General features: G+C 34.4%; 1 protein-coding gene across 1 annotated transcript in view; it reads left to right on the plus strand.

The window, feature by feature from the left end:
* LOC102809055 (nonsense-mediated mRNA decay factor SMG5-like) overlaps window positions 1-22,058 on the plus strand; it is an 85,842-nt gene that overhangs the window by 49,043 nt on the left and 14,741 nt on the right. Inside the window, exons 15-16 of the mRNA XM_085507205.1 lie at window positions 17,976-18,035; window positions 20,823-20,979. Of these exons, the coding sequence (XP_085363331.1) occupies window positions 17,976-18,035; window positions 20,823-20,979 (217 nt within the window). The remainder of the gene's footprint in view (window positions 1-17,975; window positions 18,036-20,822; window positions 20,980-22,058) is intronic.

Genomic DNA, 22,058 nt, shown 5'->3' on the forward strand with positions numbered 1-22,058 from the left:
ATCATGCAGCCCAAAGAATTTTAAGTGTTGTGATATGTCTGCTAGTTTTGTTGATGGATGGACATGCTGTGTAAATAGCTGGAGATGCTTGTAGACAGCAGGAGGGTGGCTAAAAAGTTCAAGTGGTTTCACCTGTCAGTTTGTAACCCCAGTTGGAGCATGTCTAATTGTTATCCGATCTACCAACCACACTGCTCTCAGTATACAACAGTAGGGTTTGTGTACAAAGTTACAACAACAGAGCAGGGTGTTCAGTTACAGACTCCAGCTGTCCCAGCTGCAATGCATCTTGTCCCCCCTACTTTGCCAAGCTCCTCCCAAGTGTAGGCAAGAACGCTTGGCATCCCACGTGACTGGGCTGGTATTCTGCTCTTCAAGGCTTTTATGATGGACACTTAGAAATGTATGGGGAGTGTATTTCATGGCTTACACATTGCCAGATTAGATTACAAAGCAAATAGCCGATCTCCTTACAGTAAAGCTGAGAGCACAGTGTAAACAAATGTAAAACACCCTGGCCTTGATAGTCAGCCAAAAGTAGTCTGCTTGATTGGGATTCTTTTCCAGTGGTATTACTCAATCTTAAAGTATGCATTAAATATAGCTATAATCGATTACAGTTGTTATGCAGCTCTGCATGACTTGTTATGAATGTTCAAATATTTAGACGCTACAGATTGTTTGCGGCCACTGCTCCATTATCTCGTCTGTAGACAGTCACCAATTTTAATACTATACTTTTTACTGGCCATTGTTGTAGGGTGGGATGGTGCTGGGTTGAGCACGTTCATATACAGCTACATCTTGGCAGCAAAATAATTGATGGTATTTTTATCAACCATTGCTCCCTGAGGCCACTGAAGTTTGTTTACACAGCTCAGCCTAAAGGTTTGTTGACATCTTGGCAAATTTCCTTCTAGCTGAAAGACAGGAAACACACAAGCCACCGCTGTGCAAATCATTGTATGTTTCAGCAGAGTACTTAACAAGTATCAGAAACAGATTGGCCAACTATGCAGCAGGATATAACTATCAGGATTTTTGAATCTCTAGTTTCTTGCATTTTTTTTGAAATTCTCGGCTGCTTTATCTCTATTTTGGGTTTGTGGCTGGACAAGTGGGAGGCACACAAATCAACAAACTAGTTAGCCTTTTATGGGTTGAATTAGTTTACACTAAAAATGTTGGCATTTGCATGTGATGTGATGACCCTTAACGGTTGGTTCAAGGGAAAAAAGGCTGCAACTCATCCAGATTTAACAGAGCATACAGGGTAAACATCATGCTGTGGTTCATTTTAATGGTATTGTGTGGTGGAAGCAAATGTCTACCAGTTTAAGGTTTCAAAGGCGTACAAAAGAAGTACCATTGTTAGTAATCAGTGGGCTGAGAATTCAGCCAGTCATAATAGCCGATGGCCAATATTTATTCAAGACATTTCCACTCAAGCAACAGTCATAATGAAAGCATAGGAGTGTAATTGACTAAAGTGATTGTGTTCAGAAGACTAACGCTCTACTTGCTAGCTTCATCCAAAAGGACCTGCATACTCTGAAATTTGACACCCCAATATAGGCACTCTCCTTGCATCCGGCCATTGTATTGTGCCATCAAGTCTATAATATCTACCTATAGGCATTACCTGAACTGAGATGGAGTTTTTAATTTCAATAGTTTTCATAATTTCCGCCCGGCAGGTGATTCAAACATGTTCAGCTTTTAGCATAAATGTATTCTCACACCCTTTAATGAAAACCAAGAGTAACGCTTCACTTCATGAGAATAGTTTTTTTTTCTATGGTTGGCTGTAATCTTTTAACCAAAGGATGGCATGATGAATGAAGTCAACCACCGGTGACCTGTACTCCCATTATATAGATACATTCCAGGCGTGCACTAAGGGAGAATAACTCTTGGCAGTAGATCAAAAGCCTGACAGGGAATATATTACCCCAGTAATCTACAACAGATCATCTTGTGTAGCCTTTAGGGTGTAATTTCTCTCCTACTAAAATGCTCAAAATTCCGACCTCCTTCAGTGTAAATGGTTTTCTCATCTTTAAGTGTTGACAACTTAGTCAAGATGGAAGTGAGCCCTCTATAGTTTCAAGCTTGCTTTGTCAGGTTCAAATTTCTTTATTGATAAACACTGCCTCTTTGGTGGTTGCACCGATACAAAATAATTGAAAATGCTAATGAATGCAAAGTGTTGGTTATACATATGCGTGATTACAATATCCAATGGGTCTACTCTCAATAAAGATGGGATGTTCATAAAACTCTACAAAATGTGATTTATGGGGTAAAGTTTATGTAGTTTTGCCTTTGTATATTAAGCACAATTTTAATAGCGGAAAGTTGAAAGTCGTCAATTGACATTCAATGAACCGTGTGAATGAGAACCTGCAGGCAATTTTTGTATTTAGTGTGAATATAAAACACAGCCCAGTTTTATTGACTGCAGACCTCATTATATGGCAACACTATCATGCAATGCTTGGATTAAACATTTAACTTGTCGCTTTTCATGCATTCACTCATAAAATTCAATTTAATATAATAGTCATGTGAGTTATTTTTGCTTGCAAAGGTGCCGCAGTGCTTCTATTAAGAGGTGTAATACAGACACTTGGCCAGACTGAATGTTCGCCGTGGTCCAGTTTACACATTGTGATTTTATATATATACTTAGGGAGTTTGAATTCAAAAGATAGTGTTGTATTAGTTGCACAGTTATGGAGTCTATTATGTATAATGTTCTGATTGGTTGGTTTTAGCTAGGAAGAATTGTTATCAGCCAATTAGAAGAAATATTAAGTAATTGAGTGTTGTGAACAAACCTGGTATGTACTGCCCTCTGGTGATGATGAGTGTGTATATTTGTCGTTAACATAATGTGTTTATTTGATAAGTGATTGAGGAGTTCAATGATTGTATTGAGGAGACAGGCCTTATTTATATGCTTAGCGGGTACTAAGGTTGGCTTATCTCTTAAGATACTAAGACTCCATTTCATTTTCATTCCTTGCATGTTTATGCTAGGCTTACATGATATTACATAGCGACAACATCAGCAAAGTAAAGTAATGAACATGTATTAAAGTTTAATGAAATGTGTCGTTTTCCTGTCTATAAAGCTGTTTTCACTATCCTGAAGAATACAAAGTATGCAGGATGTTGTCTCCTATTTAGACTCAGCGGCGTGACCGAATCATTGTAGAGTTTGACAGTTAAATTTCTTTCCCAGGTGGCTCTTATAAGGTCCGTGAGACTATTACCTGGTCATATTTTCACAGAGTGTCAAATGTTTATTTTAAATCCTCAGTACAAAGTAAATAAATTGACTGGTTTTCATTTGCCATTTTTCATTCCATGCATCACATGGGTGTGTCAGGAATTCTTGATTCGTTAGTGCAAAAGGCTGCATTATTGATGCATTTGATCGTTAAACGGGAAATAGGTACAACGTGGATGCAATTTATGATAAGACTGGTGATCACTTCAGCAACATAAAAGCTCTAACGTTTCAATAGTTTGTTGTTTTATTATCAGAACATTTTTTATGACATCTGAAATTGTGTAACAAAATTAAACCTAAAAATCTGTGTTATACTCTTAACATACTCTTTTCATACTCTTTGTTGTCATGTTGAAGATGTTCTTTAGCATTTTAATTAATGAACAAATAACAAAATTATATCCACTTTTTTTTAACATTAGCATAACAAACTGTTCGTATAAAATTTAATAAAGTATAAAATATTAAAAATACTTTTTAGTTTTCAGCAATCTCATTTTTGTCTTTTTTTTTTTGGCTGAGGTTCTGTGTTTTTCAGCTTCTTTTTAACTTTAAAAAACATTGACAAATGAAATACTGACTAATATCGGTATTGAAAATAAAATATGCTTCTGATACTATAAAAAAAAACATTTGTCGAATTCAAGCGAATTGAAATAGAATGCAGTAGCCTTGTTGTATATGACTATTGTATGGATACTAGACATTACTATGCGAATTGAAATAGAATGCAGTAGCCTTGTTGTATATGACTATTGTATGGATACTAGACATTACTATATCAGTGTTTTGTATTGACCATTAAAAGAATGACTCATTTAGCTTTTAAACATGCCAAACCCCTTAACTCAGTTTTGGCAAAATGTGACAGGTGGAGAAGTTGGTGAGGTAGAACTACCTTTATGTAATTTGTAATCTGTAGACCATATCAAGAAATAATATAGTTTTGCAGTCAGCTTTATTAGTTTCATTTGTCTAGAGTGCCATTAATCTCTTCTCTAAGGGGCTGTAAAATCTGACACTATGTTTAGTTATATATTACTTTAACTAAGTTTAGATAGCATTCAAGCGTTCAATATACTCAGTGGACCGATGAGTTGTAGCATTCTCTCTCTATGTCTGGCTTGATTATTAGATTAGGGGATTATGTTTTGTGTTTTATTCTGCAAGGTTACTTCTCATTGGCTGTAATGCACCTCGATGTCAGCCAATCAGAGTACCTGTTACAAGATTCTCTAAACTTTAATTTCTAAAAAGCCATTCTTTCTCTCATAGTACAATATTCAATACTGATGATGTAATCTGAAACATTCAAAGGTCCTGTCAGATATCCCTGGGATTTGTTAAACTATTGTATCATCATTCTTATTTGCATCTTCATCTGCATCTATAATGCCATAAAAACGTGGTTGCATACTCATTTGTGTATTTGCATGCTGCAGATCATTGAACTTGAATATGTCTGCACCATCAATTTTAAATCCAAATCTGTACTTTACACAAGTGTATATTTGCACTGTTTTAACTCATAAACTGTGTATTGGTGTGGGTGTGTATGTCATCCCTCATATGAATAACATTACAGTTTATATATCTGAGCACAAAATAAATAGTTTAACAAGAAAATACTGTCTACAACTGTCATTTGTAGTGGGGCTGTGACATGTTTTTCATATCTGTTGACTTCTAAAAAATATTAAATCAACTTCTGCTCTATTTAGCATAGTAAAAACTCATTTGTTTATGGTAATTCTGACCAAGTTCTTGTAATCGTATATTAATTTTCAGACTTGTCAACTTGGCTTACAATTGTATATTTCATATTCGCGTTCTGTTTAATATACATAACTCAATCTAATCTTTTTTGACTAGATAAATAAAAAAAATTTTTTGAGTCATGTTGTTCTTCAGGATTGTTTCGTACAAAGTTGTCTTATCACAATCACTTGATGACAGTGCTAACACATTGAGAATATGCATGCAATTAGACATATCGATTTCTCAAAACTGAACTAAATTTTTCAAAACATAAACGCAACTAAGATATGCAACAGTAATAATAATTATTAAATTTGCTTTGAGGCAATGCTTAGATCATAACCATTCCTCCATAACCACAAGAAAATGCATTAGCTTGAAATTTTTTGAAAGGTGAAACTCAAGTTCACCTGATTTGACCCTGTGTCATATTTGTTGCGTAAGATTTATTTTGGTGTAGATTTATGATTGAATCTAACAATGTTTTATCATAGTTGGAGGGGGGGGGGCTACTATTTTCCTGAGTGTAAACTACTTACATTTTATTTGTGTGCTGCATATTTTTTAACGTTTTCATTGATTTTCTCTGTTACAACGCAGTACAGGATTTTGTAATTCAGGCTTACTGCATGTTTCCGTTCACAGTAAGATGAATATTTAAGGCAATTTGTTCAAGATGTTACTAAACTTTATTTTGTTATTACCTAGCATTTTTTTCGCCAATGCTGCCCAGTAAGTGGTGATTATATTTTTGTGATTGCATTCTACGGACTACACATGCATGTGCAGTATAATGCCATCTTTTGCATCTCAATATAAAATTAAATGACAGAAATTTATTTATTCAATCGACCTTCTGCACACAAACAATAAAAGCAAGATTATCATTAGCGTACTAGTTATTGTCACACTTTTAAACAACAGTTTTACAACTACGAGTTTTTACAGTATTGAGTAGAATAGCACTTGCATGAATTCCTGCCTTTGTTTGACATTTGGTGGTGCCTTTTCATTTCAGACTTCAGATGGCAAGAAACAGTTGTCTGTTGCAGAAAGGGGGTGGAAATTTTACTTGAATATGATGTGTTATTTAATTTTGTTTTCACAAATGTCTATTTCAGGGCTACAGGAAACAAAAACTTAAATGTGTTGGTGGTCAATTCACACGCACTTTAAATGATTGCTATTTCTTTCTGAACGGCATATTGATGTGGGTAGTATATTTTGTATATGCATGTTTGAGGTTAACCTTTAAATGATTGCTATTTCAGTACTAGTTTTATTAGGGGACATAAAAAACACCACGGAATAATACTGATGCATGCTTAGGGTAGACGATCAAATGTAATGTGTTGCATTCTGTTCATTTACCTGTGGATGTCGTGATGACATCTTGTACTAATTTTTTATTTCCTTCACTAAAAAATATTACTGCTCATGATGCATTTTCCCTCTCTCGACTGTCTTTCTTGCCAGTTGTTATTTTATACCAATTTAAATGAAACTGCTTTCAAGTTTGTCACAATCTTTCAGCTAGGTTTCTTTAGGACCCACTAGCTATTTTGTCAGTTACCAGAGATCTGACCAATCTGTGCTCTTTTCGATTGTGGATATATTTTTTTTAAAAGTCCATGTGACTTTATTTGTTTGTCACTTGTGTCACTATTATTAACACCTGGATAAATTCATTATTTGCAAATGACACACCCTCTATCAGAGATCATGTGACCTTGTCCACTTAATAGCTCAATTGAAAAAATTCATTCCAGTTATATTATCTACCAATTATTCACAATCAAATGGGACAGTATATTATGTACAGTCTTGAACGTCTTCTTAGCACTTCAGTTTTAATCTATTTGTAGGAATAACTGCATACCTAAATGATAGGTGATCTCTGGGGAGAAGAAAATTATTTTATTAGTGACACCTGATTGTTTACTGTGGCAGGGTGCAATTTGACTGTAATACATGATTGTGGATGTTTATTGACATGTGCACTAGCACTACAACAGATGCATTCCCCTAATGCACATCCATAAATTTCACTGCACTCTGTGCGTTTACTCACATAATACTCCACTTCCTTTAGAAATTAATCAACATAGTGAGAAAGATTCACCAAAAAAAACCCCTCCAGTTCACTCAAGGTGCCAACATTAACAAAGTGGAGAAATCACCCCACACAAGTATGCACTCCACGCTGACATGCCACACTCCAGCAAGCACACATAATAGCAAGTATGACTGGCAACAGTAATTAGCTGGAGCAGTTGTTACTCACTCTCCTCGCTTCACAGAGCACAGCTTCTAGATTTTATTATGTTTTAGGCCATTTGGTGATCATTTTGTCATTGCCAATTGTTGGCGTCTCACATCTCACTCATCTAAGCTTGTTTGTCTGTCAGCTTAAAATGCCGCGCATGAATTGCCTTAATATATATCGCTTCTCTCATTTACAGTGAATATCACTAGAGTTTTGTGACTGTGTCACACACCATTAATTTTGTCCCTACCACCTGCCTACGTTTCACTCAATAACATTTGAATTGTAATTCATCTTGTCAGCCAGCCTAGGTAGGTAACTAACTAGCTGGGGGCACATTGGTCTGGATTGTCACACAAAAGGTACAATCCAACAAAAAAACAAACAAAGATAATCATAGTTGATAACTAGAGAAATATCTTATAAACTATTCCCCTTCCTTCTGTATCAGTAGCCTATCATAATGGTATGACCTTACTGATCTTGAAAATATTTTGTTGTTGAAATGTGTAAAACACAGCAAATCGTAAAACAAAATATTGCCCTTTCGGTTTGACTAAAAAAAGTTTTAACTTAAAAAAGAAAGGCTTTACATTGACGATATACCACATTTTTATTTTTTCTACACTGTACATTAATAATATCATTTTCATCCTTGTGATATTTAGACAACCGCCATATTTGATTTCTACTAACAGTGCCCTCTGGTGGTGGAGTGCTATTAGTATGTAAATAACAATTATTTGTTTACAAACATGTATTCAGATAGTAATGTTTACAGTGATATGGTCTTAATCTCTTTACTGTTATTTCCTAACTGACTAGTCAAGTAGAAATAGTGTTGACTGCAAAGATTGTGACCTGTGACCTGGATGAGTCCAAGGTATAACACACCCCTCTAAGTCAAATGATCTTTCTCTAATCACCTCTTTCTAATTCCATTCAAATCAGTTTGTTGTTTTTTTTATCAAAAAACGATAAATACTTAACTCCTGCCTCTTGAAATCTACTCCTTGAAATTGATCTTATTACTGAGGCAGTATCTTTAAAGTTTATATTGTTTGTGTGTGGTCTTGGTGGCTGTGGGTTGAGGCAAGCAGCAGTATATTATATTCCAGCAGCAAGTGTAACGTTGATTCAATCGTAAATAACCACTGTAGACCTAAACACAGTCAAGGTGATTGATGCATCAATGGCTGGCACCTGGCAAACAATAACTTCTTTCTTTAGTTCCTAATTCCTGTCCTTTTTGTACTATGTCTGCTCATCCATAAATGCTCCCTAACACCAACAAAGACTGTAAGAGTCACTGTAAAACTGTAAACAGGTGTCTAATGTCATCATGCTGCCACCACAACTAGAGAGATGAGATGGTTACCCCGTTATATTAGTTGTGTCCATGCACAGCACATCTTTAGTACAGGTTAAGAGGTACAAAATGTTAACCCATGCTTAAGAAATCATGCAGAAATGCTTAGTATAGGTTAAGAAACTACAAGTACAAGTTAAATCAGAACCGCTTTTAAGACCCAATCTAGAATGAAGTGTGCACGAATGGTTAGCTAGAGCTAAGTGCCCATTGGGATGGAACATGGCAACAAAATAACATTGTATTTGTTGCTCCTTTGGAGGTTTACTAGTATTCATAATCATTCTTTTATTTTAGTGTATCCTTTCTGACATAAAAAGCAACATCAGTGTATCCAGAGATATTGTTTCCAAGAAAAAAATTGAGTGACAATAAGTCTATTATTATTTTCTTTTATTCTGCAACTTTCACTTGCAGAATTTGCTTTGCTAGTGTTTTATAATCATGGAGCTTAGAAATAAAAGTTAAAAAGACGTACCGGGTACATACTAAATGTAGGTCCCTTTTGTATGTGAACACAGTTGGGTTTAGCTAATATGCAAACATGTAATACCATATGTTTCAATCTTAGCCGGTACTAGAGTGTAACCTGAACATATCTATTTGTGTGTGATTTGTTTCAGCAACTGATGTCTGAGTATAAACACATTTCATTTGTCGAGGTTGCTATTTTAAAAACTTGAGTCACTCCAAATTATAAAGTTTGGTGATATATTGAACAAATATAGACTGGAATCCAGGCTGTTATCTTTGACATATACTGTTTGTTGTTGGGGACAAATACAAATGGGAACGCAGGGTTTAGATCAAATTTAGTACCTACCGTTAGATACCTTGAGGTAATGTGCAAACATGATTTTGGGGCCATGTCAGTGCATATTAAGTAGCTAATTTGCATTCAAATTATCTCATTTCAGTCTGTGTAAACACATTCTCAAAAGTCTCTGAATGGATTTTGTGCAAATTTAATACTTTAGGGTAATATGAGACATGATTAGTTTGGGTGCTATGTCTGTGCATAATAAATAATTTGCATATTTTTTTTCACAATTTGAACAAAAATGGCTGACTGGCAGCCATTTTGTTTTTATTCATGTACATGTTGATTCCTCATTAATATATTTCCCGATTCAGTTGAAACTTTCCATACAAGTACTACACTTATACATAATACCATAGATTGTGTTATTTTTGGATTTGATGAAATTTATAAACATGTCTATGTTTTCTGGAGAGTTTCATTTAAACTTATGGCCTCTAGTTGGCCATTTTTGTTTGATGTGTATCATTTTGCTGATTCCTCACTAATATATTGCTTGATTCGTTTGAAAGTTTGCATACAAGTACTATGCACATTGTAAACTTGCATACAGTCTCTTTTGGTGGTTTTTCAATAAAATGAAATATTATGTGAGTGAATAAATGGCGAAAGCCAGGTTACTATGAAACAAACAATACTTGTATTCCAGGTAGTTGCCTCCTTGCAAGCACCGGTGATGATTGTCATTGGTCTGGTGCGTGATAAAATGATTGACATGCTCAATAATATTTCACCGATCTTTTCAATATTTTACCCACATACGTTCCAGAGTCATCGGTTATACAACAATACAATTTATTTGTACTTCAGAAATAAATTGGCATATCCATTTGTTTCAAGACCTGAATAAAAAAAGCTGACTGGTTTCCATTTTTAGCTCCCGTGAAACGGAGCTTATGTGGTACCGGTGTCTGTGACTCTGTGACTAAAATTTGTTCCACTGATAACTCAAGATCTACAATTTCAATTCAAATGAAATTTGGCACACAGCTAATATATGATGAGTAGATGTGCTTAGATTTTGGTGCAATTCCATGCATATTAATTAGTCAATTATTGCATTAATTAATTTATAACTTAGAGTCTTTAAAGTTTCTTAACAAATATTTGACTAGGGTGAGTAGCCTAATTTGCATATTGCAATAACGTATTCTGTCGCAAAAAAAAATGGTACTATTTCATTGGAAGGTCTGCAAATTTGCGAATTGTAGTATATAATGATTTATTATATCATGCTGGATGTTATTTGAGCAGATACAGCGACTAAAAACATCAAATGTATGCGAGCATGGGGAGTACGCATGCACAGTTACAAGAGTGACACGGCCATTTTTTCAGTTCAATTTCAAGTTCAATTTCACTTTGTGCGTCATATTCATCAATAGACAATATCGAAGACAGATGCCGTACAACTTTCTGTCAATCTTGATTCGTAAATGTGCTGGTTACATGTACAGTGTTCTTCTCGGGCCTGCATCGCTTAGATAATAGCCGCGTAACTTTCGTTTCGTCCCGCGATTCTGCAGTGTTCTCATCAGACCTTTTAAAGGTATCGGGTCCGATACTGTTCTTTCTTTCTACGATACTGTTTCCCTCAAGCTGGGTCGTTTCCAGGCCGTTGTTTTGCAATGATGAATCAGAACAGAACAATTCGTGTGAACTGATCGATCCTAACTTATTATCTGGATACTCGTATTCACCTGCGGATACTTCGGCCTACTTTCAAGCATGAATATAGAAGGAAATCAACAATTTTTTTTCAGTATCGTTCCAGACTTTGCAAGAAATTGATATAATAATCACATTGGTCACTACTATTGGGTTCAAAATTATTTATGATCATTCAAAATATAGTGGCCATGGCTGTCGGTTCAACCCAGTACTGGCCTTCACCACTATTGCGACGCCACGAGCAGAGAAAGGGAAAGCTGAATTTTCTATTTTACGCATTGGAGCTACACAACGTGACTGAAAGCACTTCCAATGTGATCTAATTTGTAAACAATCTCTTTGCACACGACTCCCAGTGTCTTCTCCTCGAGCAGACAGTAATGTTTCACATTTGTTTTCGCATGGTTTCCATCTTACTCAAATAAAACGAAGCAGTTGATTCCTATTTTACTTAGTGTTTATTCTTGTTTGATATTTTTAAACAAAAATGCACTCATTAAACAAATAGTAAATATGTGAGTTTTTTGTTTTTGCCGAACGAGGACAAGGAAGACAAAATGGCGATAGTTTTGTGTAGGGTCGATCGCAATCTTCGGTTTGTATCAAAAGTCCGGACGAACATTAAACCACAATGTTTTTATTTATCTGTTCTAGGTATGTTGTACAGACTTTTTAATTGTACTTTTTTGATGATTTAATTTCAAGAATCTGTCAAGGAAACAATCTGTTGTTACTTTACATGTTCACGTAGGTTTAATTTAGCAAATTTTACTTGTCAGCGAAAATAGCGCAATTTGCCCATTGCGTCAGGAAAATCTATCCCGATTTGCTGCACTGAGGTTAATTGCGTTTTTACTACTCCATCGCTAATGACACTAATTACCAAGAATTAAAAAAAACAAGTGAAATTAAGGTGCATTGGGAAAAATAACCATAAGAAAATCAAAGCAAAAATTATTCAACTGCAGACGAGACAAACCCGACCTCTAGAAATACCTCATTCATAGAGTGCCTCATTAGTGCCCTTTGTTTACAAGTATAATGTCCTTGCATGTTTTTCAAAATGCCCATATCAAAATCATGTGTTTCCATATACAGTATGTCATAGATTCTCAGACATCTTGATCAATTTTATTGATGGATTGACCTACATGCAATTACATTCACTTATTAGGCAAAGCCTATACCTTTATAATACATGGTTCTGATCACACGGGAGCTATTTACAGTTTAACTTTGATGTTATAATGATTGCTGTTCCAGAGGCGCGCCCCGGCTGTTCATGTTCAAACTTTATAAATTTCTTAAAACTGATAACTCGTATGGACGATGTAATGCAATTACTTGTTTTTCAAATGTGTTGCATAACTACAAGAGTTACCATACTTTTTGAATAATTGCATTCACTTCTTTCTAATATGTATCCTGGGACGTATGTATTGAACTTACTCAGAATACATGTTGTGGATTAACATTACTGTTTCAATCCTTTACAAAACAGACAAAATTTTATTTTAAATTGAATAATTTTAATGACTTTTTATGATTTCAGCATGTTAATACAAATTATTGACAGGGACTATGTCATTTACAATGACTTACTGTTTTAAACACTATATTTAACATAAAGCAATTTCTATGTAATAGCAACAAATCATTTGAGCCAAATTTACTTTGCATAAAATAAATCTTTGTCTAAAGTCTAAAGATTTGTAATGAGTTTGGAAATAGCCAGGAGGATTGAGACCATTTCACTAGATTACAGTGATTGAGTTGTGCAATTACACCATTGAATACATGTAAATTGCACAAGTACTTTCTTGATGAGGACCCTTATCGTTTAGTCTTACTTTAGGAGGAGAGACTCTGATGATGATGACCTTGCATCTATTATGTTAATACGTCATGACTTATTCCAATTTTGACTCTATAAAAATGAAATTAAAAGTCTGTCTTATTACCATAATAATTTTTCATAACCCTGCTTATAAAAGTGAGATAAAAAATACATTACGTTTCTAATATGAGATTTAACATGCTGTTAGAACTAAATGTTCTTAACTCTTTGAACACTATTGTCAACTTTTGGCACCATCTACTAAATGATAAAAATTGGCAAACCTTTTGATCAAAAAATAAAATATCTGAAACTGTCTGTATGTTCCAAATTTAGTGTATATTTTGCAAAAAGTGAAAATATGTGCACTGAATTCCAGTCAGGAAAATATCTGGCACTTCAAAGGTTTAATATAGTCAGATTGCAACAACCCAGCTTAGTTTGATATTTTTAAAATCTGATTTATTTAATCCCACATACTGAACAATATTATTAGCTACCGTACTCTTCACATGTCACCTTTTACAGCTATTTATAAATTTATCGTGCTTAAGACAATAAATCTCTTTCCCAGTGGTATTGTTAATGTTTTTAAATACTGTGGCAAAAATATTAAAAAGCAATTTTTTATCAGTATTGAATTTATTTTTTTATGTATCGTTTTGTTAATGGAAGACAGTAAAGTTTGATAGCTTTTACATGCTAAATGTTAAATTGTATACCAATGTTTTATTGAAATAAAAACATCTATGCGTATTTACATGTTACAGCCATATAAGCGACACACATGAAGCATTAATACCTGGCAGTAGTGTGTTTAGTTAAAGTGTTAATAGTCAGATACATGGGCTTGTTTGCAGTACACTGGAAAGTACCTTGTCATAGTGAGTGAGCCCCCAGCAGTACATGTTGTAGTCCTCCTCAGCGGGGCCCCAACCTAATTATACTCGACATATAGCTGGCATGGCTGAGTGGTTTTCATGGTTTTAGGACTTCTATTTCACACCTCACTACACAGGAGAATTGGATAAACATCTTAACAACCACTATTAGTGTGTTAAAGGCTGCCGACTTGTGTTATTGGTCTAATGGATAACAGGGAAGCAAAGTATCCTGGGAAATAACCCCCCCTCAGTAGTGATAACCCAAGTAATTGGATATGAACTATGCACTCAGGATGATTTTATCAATTGACCAAATATGGACAAGTGGTATGTTATGTTTGTTGATACATTCCTCCAATGTTACTTTGTAGCTCCTCATGTAACATAATACATATTATTACAGCATCTAGTTTATCCTGTCTCCATTTTCACATTTCGCCAAATAAATCAGCTGTCTGAATCCTTTAATTGTAAACATACTGCCCTCAAACTGTATCGCACCTGCATTAATGGTATCCTTTCTTTCTCCCTCCCTTCCTTCCTTCCTCTTAAGTAACATACCCACCCCTATGATAATTAAATGGTCCATTCCTACTGAGTGTGTCAGCTTCAATATTGATTTAAGGGTGAGGAATCTGTCAAGGTGTAGCTGTATAAATCAGCAATCTGCCAGCATCTATTAATGCTCATGTCTCAACATTGATGCTTTCTTCAGTTTAAAACGTGACAGCTTCTGCAAATCTAATATCATCCTGTGGGGATAAATGTAAACAACAAAAACTGTTACTGTAAACCATTACTTTCTCGTGCTTGCATGCATTAGTTCGTCCTCTGCACGTATATTTGTTAATTCCTTCCAAAGGTAGTCTGTTGTTTCTGTTAATCGAGAGAGAGGTATTAGGTAGACCAGTTAATGATTTACTTGTTTGAAGTATGCTAACTGAGGTGTATACTTATAGGATGCAGTGTTTGTCTTTTTTGGAGTACTTGTTAGTACTATAATGTAATTTGATTAAGGTGCGTTTTTGACATGTGCACATATTTCACCATACATAGCTATGACAATGTGTCATCTTAAAATCTGTGGATGTAGATTGTTTTCTAGATTACTATGAGAAAAGCTGTAAAATAATATGCACAAAATGTAATTTTAGCAGTATAGTTCCATAGACCACAATGAAAACTCATTTCATCATTAAAATCTCACTAAAAATGTAAATTTTATATCTTATAATACTTCTTGACATGGAAGTATCTTTTATAAGACAGTATACATCATTTTAGCCTATGTCAACGACAACATTTCCAGAGATACCTTTGCCATAGGAAACAGTTGTAAAACAGACGTGTTATTTTCACTCCATTTTTTGTACATTTATTTTTAAAATGACCCTGTACATTTTATTTCATTTTCTTCATCCTTGTATTAAACAAGAAATGTCACGTATAAAAAAAATAAAGGAAATTACATTATTTTTACTTTTGTGTCGTAATTTACCCTAACCTTTTGAACACCATATTTTCGGGTTAAAATTTTGTGCAACTCTTTGCAATGTTTTTAGGTATTTTTCTGTAATTTCTTTGTTAATTATGAATCATAGGAACATATTTTTCTATTGGCTACCAACAAATCTAAAAAAAAAATTATCCTTCTTTGTTTTGTAAATGTTCACAATAGTTGACTGGCATTCAAAGGAAGGAAGAAAGAAACTTTTCTTTGTCTCATTTAATCCACACAAGTTGAACACAATACTGACTTCAATAGATGTATGGTTAGTTTACATAACATATAACAAACTATTTACAACTATCTATTTAACAAATATAAAAAAAAAAATATTTCGGAAAATGCATATCATCTTATTTGTTCAGTTATTATTATTTTTCTGTTTAATAATACAGAAAATTATGGCGAGTATTATTTCAATAATCATGATATTATATGAGGTTATTACAAGAATACTGTAAGGTATACTCAAAGGCAGTGTAGTGATCATGTGCCATACTGCCCGAGTGCGTACTTTGCAGTAGTCACATGTTAACCTTATTGTTATACAAGTTATCCTGCTTGTAATCGTAATTTAGTAAGACATAAACATCCTGTAATGCCAGAGATAAGTATTTGTGTCTTCGTGATCACCGTTCAGTTACATGATTCTATTTCAGTCATGTTAAATTGTTGCTGTGTCCAATGCAAACAAAGAAATGTGTCTTAATGTAACGTAAATATGATACGTATCTTTCAAATATGCAAGACATTTGAACACATCTGTAACTATAACTAGATGGATGAAATTGCTGAATGTTTTCACTGTCAGTTGTAAAATAATATGTGGTTAATACATAGATAATGCAAAGTATAATGCACAGTGAATGTATACTGTTTTTGTGCATACAATGTGTGTTTATCTTTCTGATTTAACTGATTAAAAAGGCGAAAATTATTGTCAAATTTCACGCTATGAACTTTGTTTTCAAAATTGTCTGTCATCTTTGAAATACAGTGTAATTTTTCCATATTTGGAATTTGCTTTCCAAATAAGGTAGGATATAGCTACCCTGTGTAATGCCTCAGAATGACTTGATAGATGTATGGTAATATCAGGTTATAATGACAACACAAACAAATATTGATATCTGTGGTGGAAAAACATGTTGTGTCTGAACAACTGTAGTAATGCAGGGCAAGCAATCTAATTCTGTCAACCTTTTCACAGTATCAGTTTTAGGATTCCACTATGTTTCGATTTAACACCGTAATCCATTTTTGGCAGTTAAACTTTTACGACATTACCTGCGTAGTTTTGATTAGCCCCGTTTTTTTAACGAGTCATCATGGTGATTGTGATCATTCTGATTACCCCTGTTGTGAACATGGAAAACAATCTTGCCATTATAGAACTATCCATGCATGAAGCGGCACTGTAATGAGACTTTGCATATCACTGGTGAAAGTAAAAAGCAAAGCCGCCTGAGCCGTGATGCAAAATTTATATGTTTGCTCACTGGACCCTTCATCCAAGAGTAATGGGATTGTAGAAGCATACTAAATTGGTGAAGCACAGTGAGATCATAAAGACTGGCTCCTCCTCCCTCACATATAAATCACAGAAATTGGTGCACAAAGTTCCTGTGTGCCTTTTATTCTCCCTACAGAGAAATAATATCCCCAACACAATTTGATGGGTCCTATGAGAGCCATGTCTAAAGAGAAGCACGAGATAAAGCTGAAGCTGATAAATCAGTCCCATTTATAGCTCCTTACTTACAATTTTACTAGACAGCATAAATTGAAGGGGACTCGTCTAAATACAGGGAGGAATTGACCTCCTATGTGTCTAAATTGGGGAGAGAATTCCCTTGCAATTTGAACTCTTTTTAAAGTGATAAATTATTATTAACTCTGTCAGTTGTTTCTCTCTCTCATACATCATTCTTTTGCAGGAAATAATTACTTGCAAAGCATTCTGGGATATTAGGAAATTAATGAAATTTGCAAATTTTTTTTTGTCTGTGATGTAATAAGTAAATTCAAATGCATTGTAAGCCATAAAAATAGATGAATAAAAGAATTAACAAATATATATTTATTTATATATGTTGTGACAGACTCTCTTTATCTGTGCGTAATGCCGGTTTACATCACTGTGTTGTAATCTCACTGCTAATCAGTATTTACTGCTAGTGAAGACTTGGAAGATTATTTTTATGAGCTTTTCAGAGCTGCCTGAACTATGACCCCCATTGTTGCCTGAACTATGACCCCATTGTTGCTTCATCATCATCGCATGTTAAGATAACATTGAAGCGTTTCTGTCTCTTGAATACGTTTTTTTAGACGACTTGAAAACAGAATGATCTAGTTGTTTTTTCTGAACATTGTTCTTTGTTAAACATGTGACAGTTATAATAATGTTATCTATCATACTACACTATTCAGTTTACCTGGCCTGTTATGATAGCAGGTACATTATTCAGTTTACCTGGTCAATTCCCGGTATTTCTTTCCTGCAAGGCATGCGCTTTTTAAACTAACTTTTAATTTGACAGCATTTATTTTTCTTTACTTCAGGCTGAAGAAGAGACTCGTCGTAATCAACTCATGAAGGATATGGCTCAGTTACGCTTGCAGGTAAGCATGTAAATCTATGTCTTATGTCAGATGATAATGAACTTTTGCAGATTCTATCTTTCCCACAACGGTGCATTGTCATGTTTCATAAATGTCTAAAGAATATTCTATTTGCTGTGTTTGTATTGCATGCACTTATTTTAATGACAGAGGTTTGTCTTTGGTCAAAATAAGTCAAATTTTAATGATTCAGTATACAATAAATTCAATTGTGCTTCTAATAGAGCAATTACAGTATTTGGTTCACATCCATCAATCCTAGCCTCTTTGCTTCAAATGTATTTACATTGATATAACTGATTTCATTCAAAGTGTACATGATATCAGCATAGTAATATGAGCCAGTATGATACAATATTTATTAAATCCATAGCCATTTGTCATAAATGTCAATTACAATTTATTTGGAATAATGACAAAGTAAATTGAGTTTCACACACACATTTTGTTTTTGGATCTAATTATATTATCGTGGTTTGCCATATCTTAAAATAAAATATTCTTTAAAATGCTCAGTGAGCTCATACAATGTATTATAACATTATCAATTATAGAATCCAATAATAAAGCCATTACGATGCTGCAGTGGACTGTAAACACGTTAATTATTCACTCGTTTTTAATTTCGCTATTTTGCTGATAATTAAAATTTGCCACCTGAATTAAATCCACATAAAAATGTTGAATAACAGTAGAACTTCTTGTTTTCCTGCCAAGTTCATGAAATTGCTCAACACATCAAAATAGTTAGATTAAATGTCATTTTATGACATATTATCAGTATGTGTTTAATCGGTGATGATATTGCTTATTTTGGTTTGTTTTATGACATGATTGGTGTGTCCAATGATGTGTAACGTACAATGCAGTGTCTCCTGAATGTAAACATGCTATTACAATGAGTCAATCATAAACATGTGCTTAAAGTTGATACAGACCTTTGTTTTACTTTGTAATATCATGCTTAACTTTTATGTCACAAATACCAACTAGTTGCATAATTAAATATCAAAACAATATGCAGATTCAGGGCTTACAGAACACAATGCCCAAATATGGACAATAATATGTTATAATATGGGATTACTTTATTGCATTCCATTGGCCATGAATCTGTATAACATTTTCTGTAACAAAAAATCATTCAATAGTTTTTATGTTCTGTGAAATGTGAAGTTTAAATAAAAGTGTATTAATGAAAGAACTACATTAATCACTTTACTTAATAAATGTAATCTTTTTAAACGTTTGTTTATATTAAATTCATTTATTATGTTGTCTACTGACACACACACATGACTGTTCCAAGGATACAGAGTTTTACGCTTCACACCAGCTGGTGTACTAGTCATGCTTTTGACATTAATCAAGCCAAAATACGTATTTCCATGGATTAAATGCTTAACATGCACTGATGGTATGTCATTATTACAATAATGAACTCCCCAAAGTGCAAGTTTGGATTCAGAGTCTATGTGATAGTATGCTTACTTGTAACCCGGACACAATCTTGAGTAAAATCAATATTTATCTAATATGGTGTTTTGGGATGCTCATTATTGTTACAATACATCTCATCATGCAAGTTAAGTTATTTTCACTCAAATCTATGATGGGGACCAAACATAAATACAATATTTTCACTAAATATTATAATTTTAAATGACCTGTCTTCATCTGTTATATCTATGTACAATACAAGACATCATGCCATATATATTTCAATCTAAATTTTAGTGAACATTTTTCTATAATTTTTTTTTTTATTTCTATAATTTTTCTTTATTTTTGGGACCAACATAAATTCCTATTGGCTATGATCACAATTTTTAAAATAGATTTACTAGTGGTCATTTTTTTTTTTAAAAACTTTTATTCGAACATGTCTGTAACCATTTTCGTGGGCACACCTTGCCCGATTTCATTCAGATATGGCATCAAGGGCAGTACATGGCCTGTGGAAATTTGTCTTATTTTGTTGTATTCATGGATATTTTCACATTCAGTATAGTAACCTGACACAAAAAAGTATATACATGTAACACATGTTTCAGTAACATTCTCATTCATTGTAAGGTGACTGTTGGTCATAATATGATTAGAAGGTCATGACATGAGATATAATTTGTTCATATAAACATACTGATACTTTAACTGTTATGGGATTATTTACAATTCACTATCACTCACAGATTGAAAAGAAGCCATGTGATTTAAACTTTATCTGTAGATAAATATACCATCATAATAGTACAACAGTGCACATCAGGGTCCTTTGAAATCATAAATTTGTGTCAAAAGGAACTATAAATCTGCAAAGGCTTACTGATGTTTAGTGTCACATTTGTGTCTTTGTTATGAAAGTGCAAAAGGAAAAAAATGTACTTTTACAAAGATATATATGCTGAAAATATTAAACAGCCCGGAAAGTCAACTGTGGTGTCAGTGCACGTTTCCCCACAATTGTTAAAATGGTTTTGCAGTCAACTGGTTATATAATAAAACATTGAATCAAATTGTCACCACTGAATTTTTAATTATTTGAAACTTGTTTCATTACGACAAAATTTTGCCATTTCCCCTGACTCACAAACTTGTTAAATTAAAGAAGGTAATAATAGCTGAAAATTATCACTAAATGTGTGCACAAATATCGGTGAATCTGTAACTGGTATGTATTCATTGCTAGTAGGCAAATCTTGACTCTTCTCCAAATGCCAGTGTGCCACATCCATCAAGGCATATATTGATAATCTACTGCAATGTTTTATACTTCTTATTCAACAGTCAGAAGTGAAACAACTTGAAGGAAGTCTGGAACCAAAGAACCAGTCCAACTTATCACCATATTTGGTACCAGACACCAGAGTGCTGACCCACCATCTTAATATTATTAAACAGTTTGCTGCCTGCGCCAGATTTATTATTATTATACCACGAGTTGGTAAGTTGAACGCAGAGTACATAATCAGAGATGAATGAATAACCGACTGATGGGGCCTATATTGTCATATCCCCACCATGGTACAGCCATAACTGACTGATGGGGCCTATATTGTCATATCCTCACCATGGTACAGCCATAACTGACTGATGGGAACTATATTGTCATATCCCCACCATAGTATGGCCATCACGGACTGATGGGCCTATATTGTCATATCCTCACCATGGTACAGCCATAACTGACTGATGGGGCCTATATTGTCATATCCTCACCATGGTACAGCCATAACTGACTAATTGGGCTATATTGTCATATCTTCACCATGGTACAGCCATAACTGACTGATGGGGCCTATATTTTCATATCCTCACCATGGTACAGCCATAACTGACTGATGGGGCCTATATTGTTGTATCCCCACCATGGTACAGTCATAACGGACTGATGGGGCCTATATTGTCATATCCTCACCATGGTACAGCCATAACTGACTGATGGGGCTATATTGTCATATCCCCACCATATTACAGCCATAACTGACTGATGGCCTATATTGTCATATCCCCACTATATTACAGCCATAACTGACTGATGGCCTATATTGTCATATCCCCACCATATTACAGCCATAACTGACTGATGGCCTATATTGTCATATCCCCACCATATTACAGCCATAACTGACTGATGGGAACTATATTGTCATATCTTCACCATAGTATAGCCATAAATGACTGATGGGGCCTATATTGCCATATCCCCACCATATTACAGCCATAACTGACTGATGGGGCCTATATTGTCATATCCCCACCATATTACAGCCATAACTGACTGATGGGGCCTATATTGCCATATCCCCACCATATTACAGCCATAACTGACTGATGGGGCCTATATTGCCATATCCCCACCATATTACAGCCATAACTGACTGATGGGAACTATATTGTCATATCTTCACCATAGTATAGCCATAAATGACTGATGGGGCCTATATTGCCATATCCCCACCATATTACAGCCATAACTGACTGATGGGGCCTATATTGTCATATCCCCACCATATTACAGCC

The sequence above is a fragment of the Saccoglossus kowalevskii genome, chromosome 13 (genome assembly GCF_978046115.1).
Source record: "Saccoglossus kowalevskii chromosome 13, keSacKowa6.1, whole genome shotgun sequence".
Classification (NCBI taxonomy): domain Eukaryota; kingdom Metazoa; phylum Hemichordata; class Enteropneusta; family Harrimaniidae; genus Saccoglossus; species Saccoglossus kowalevskii.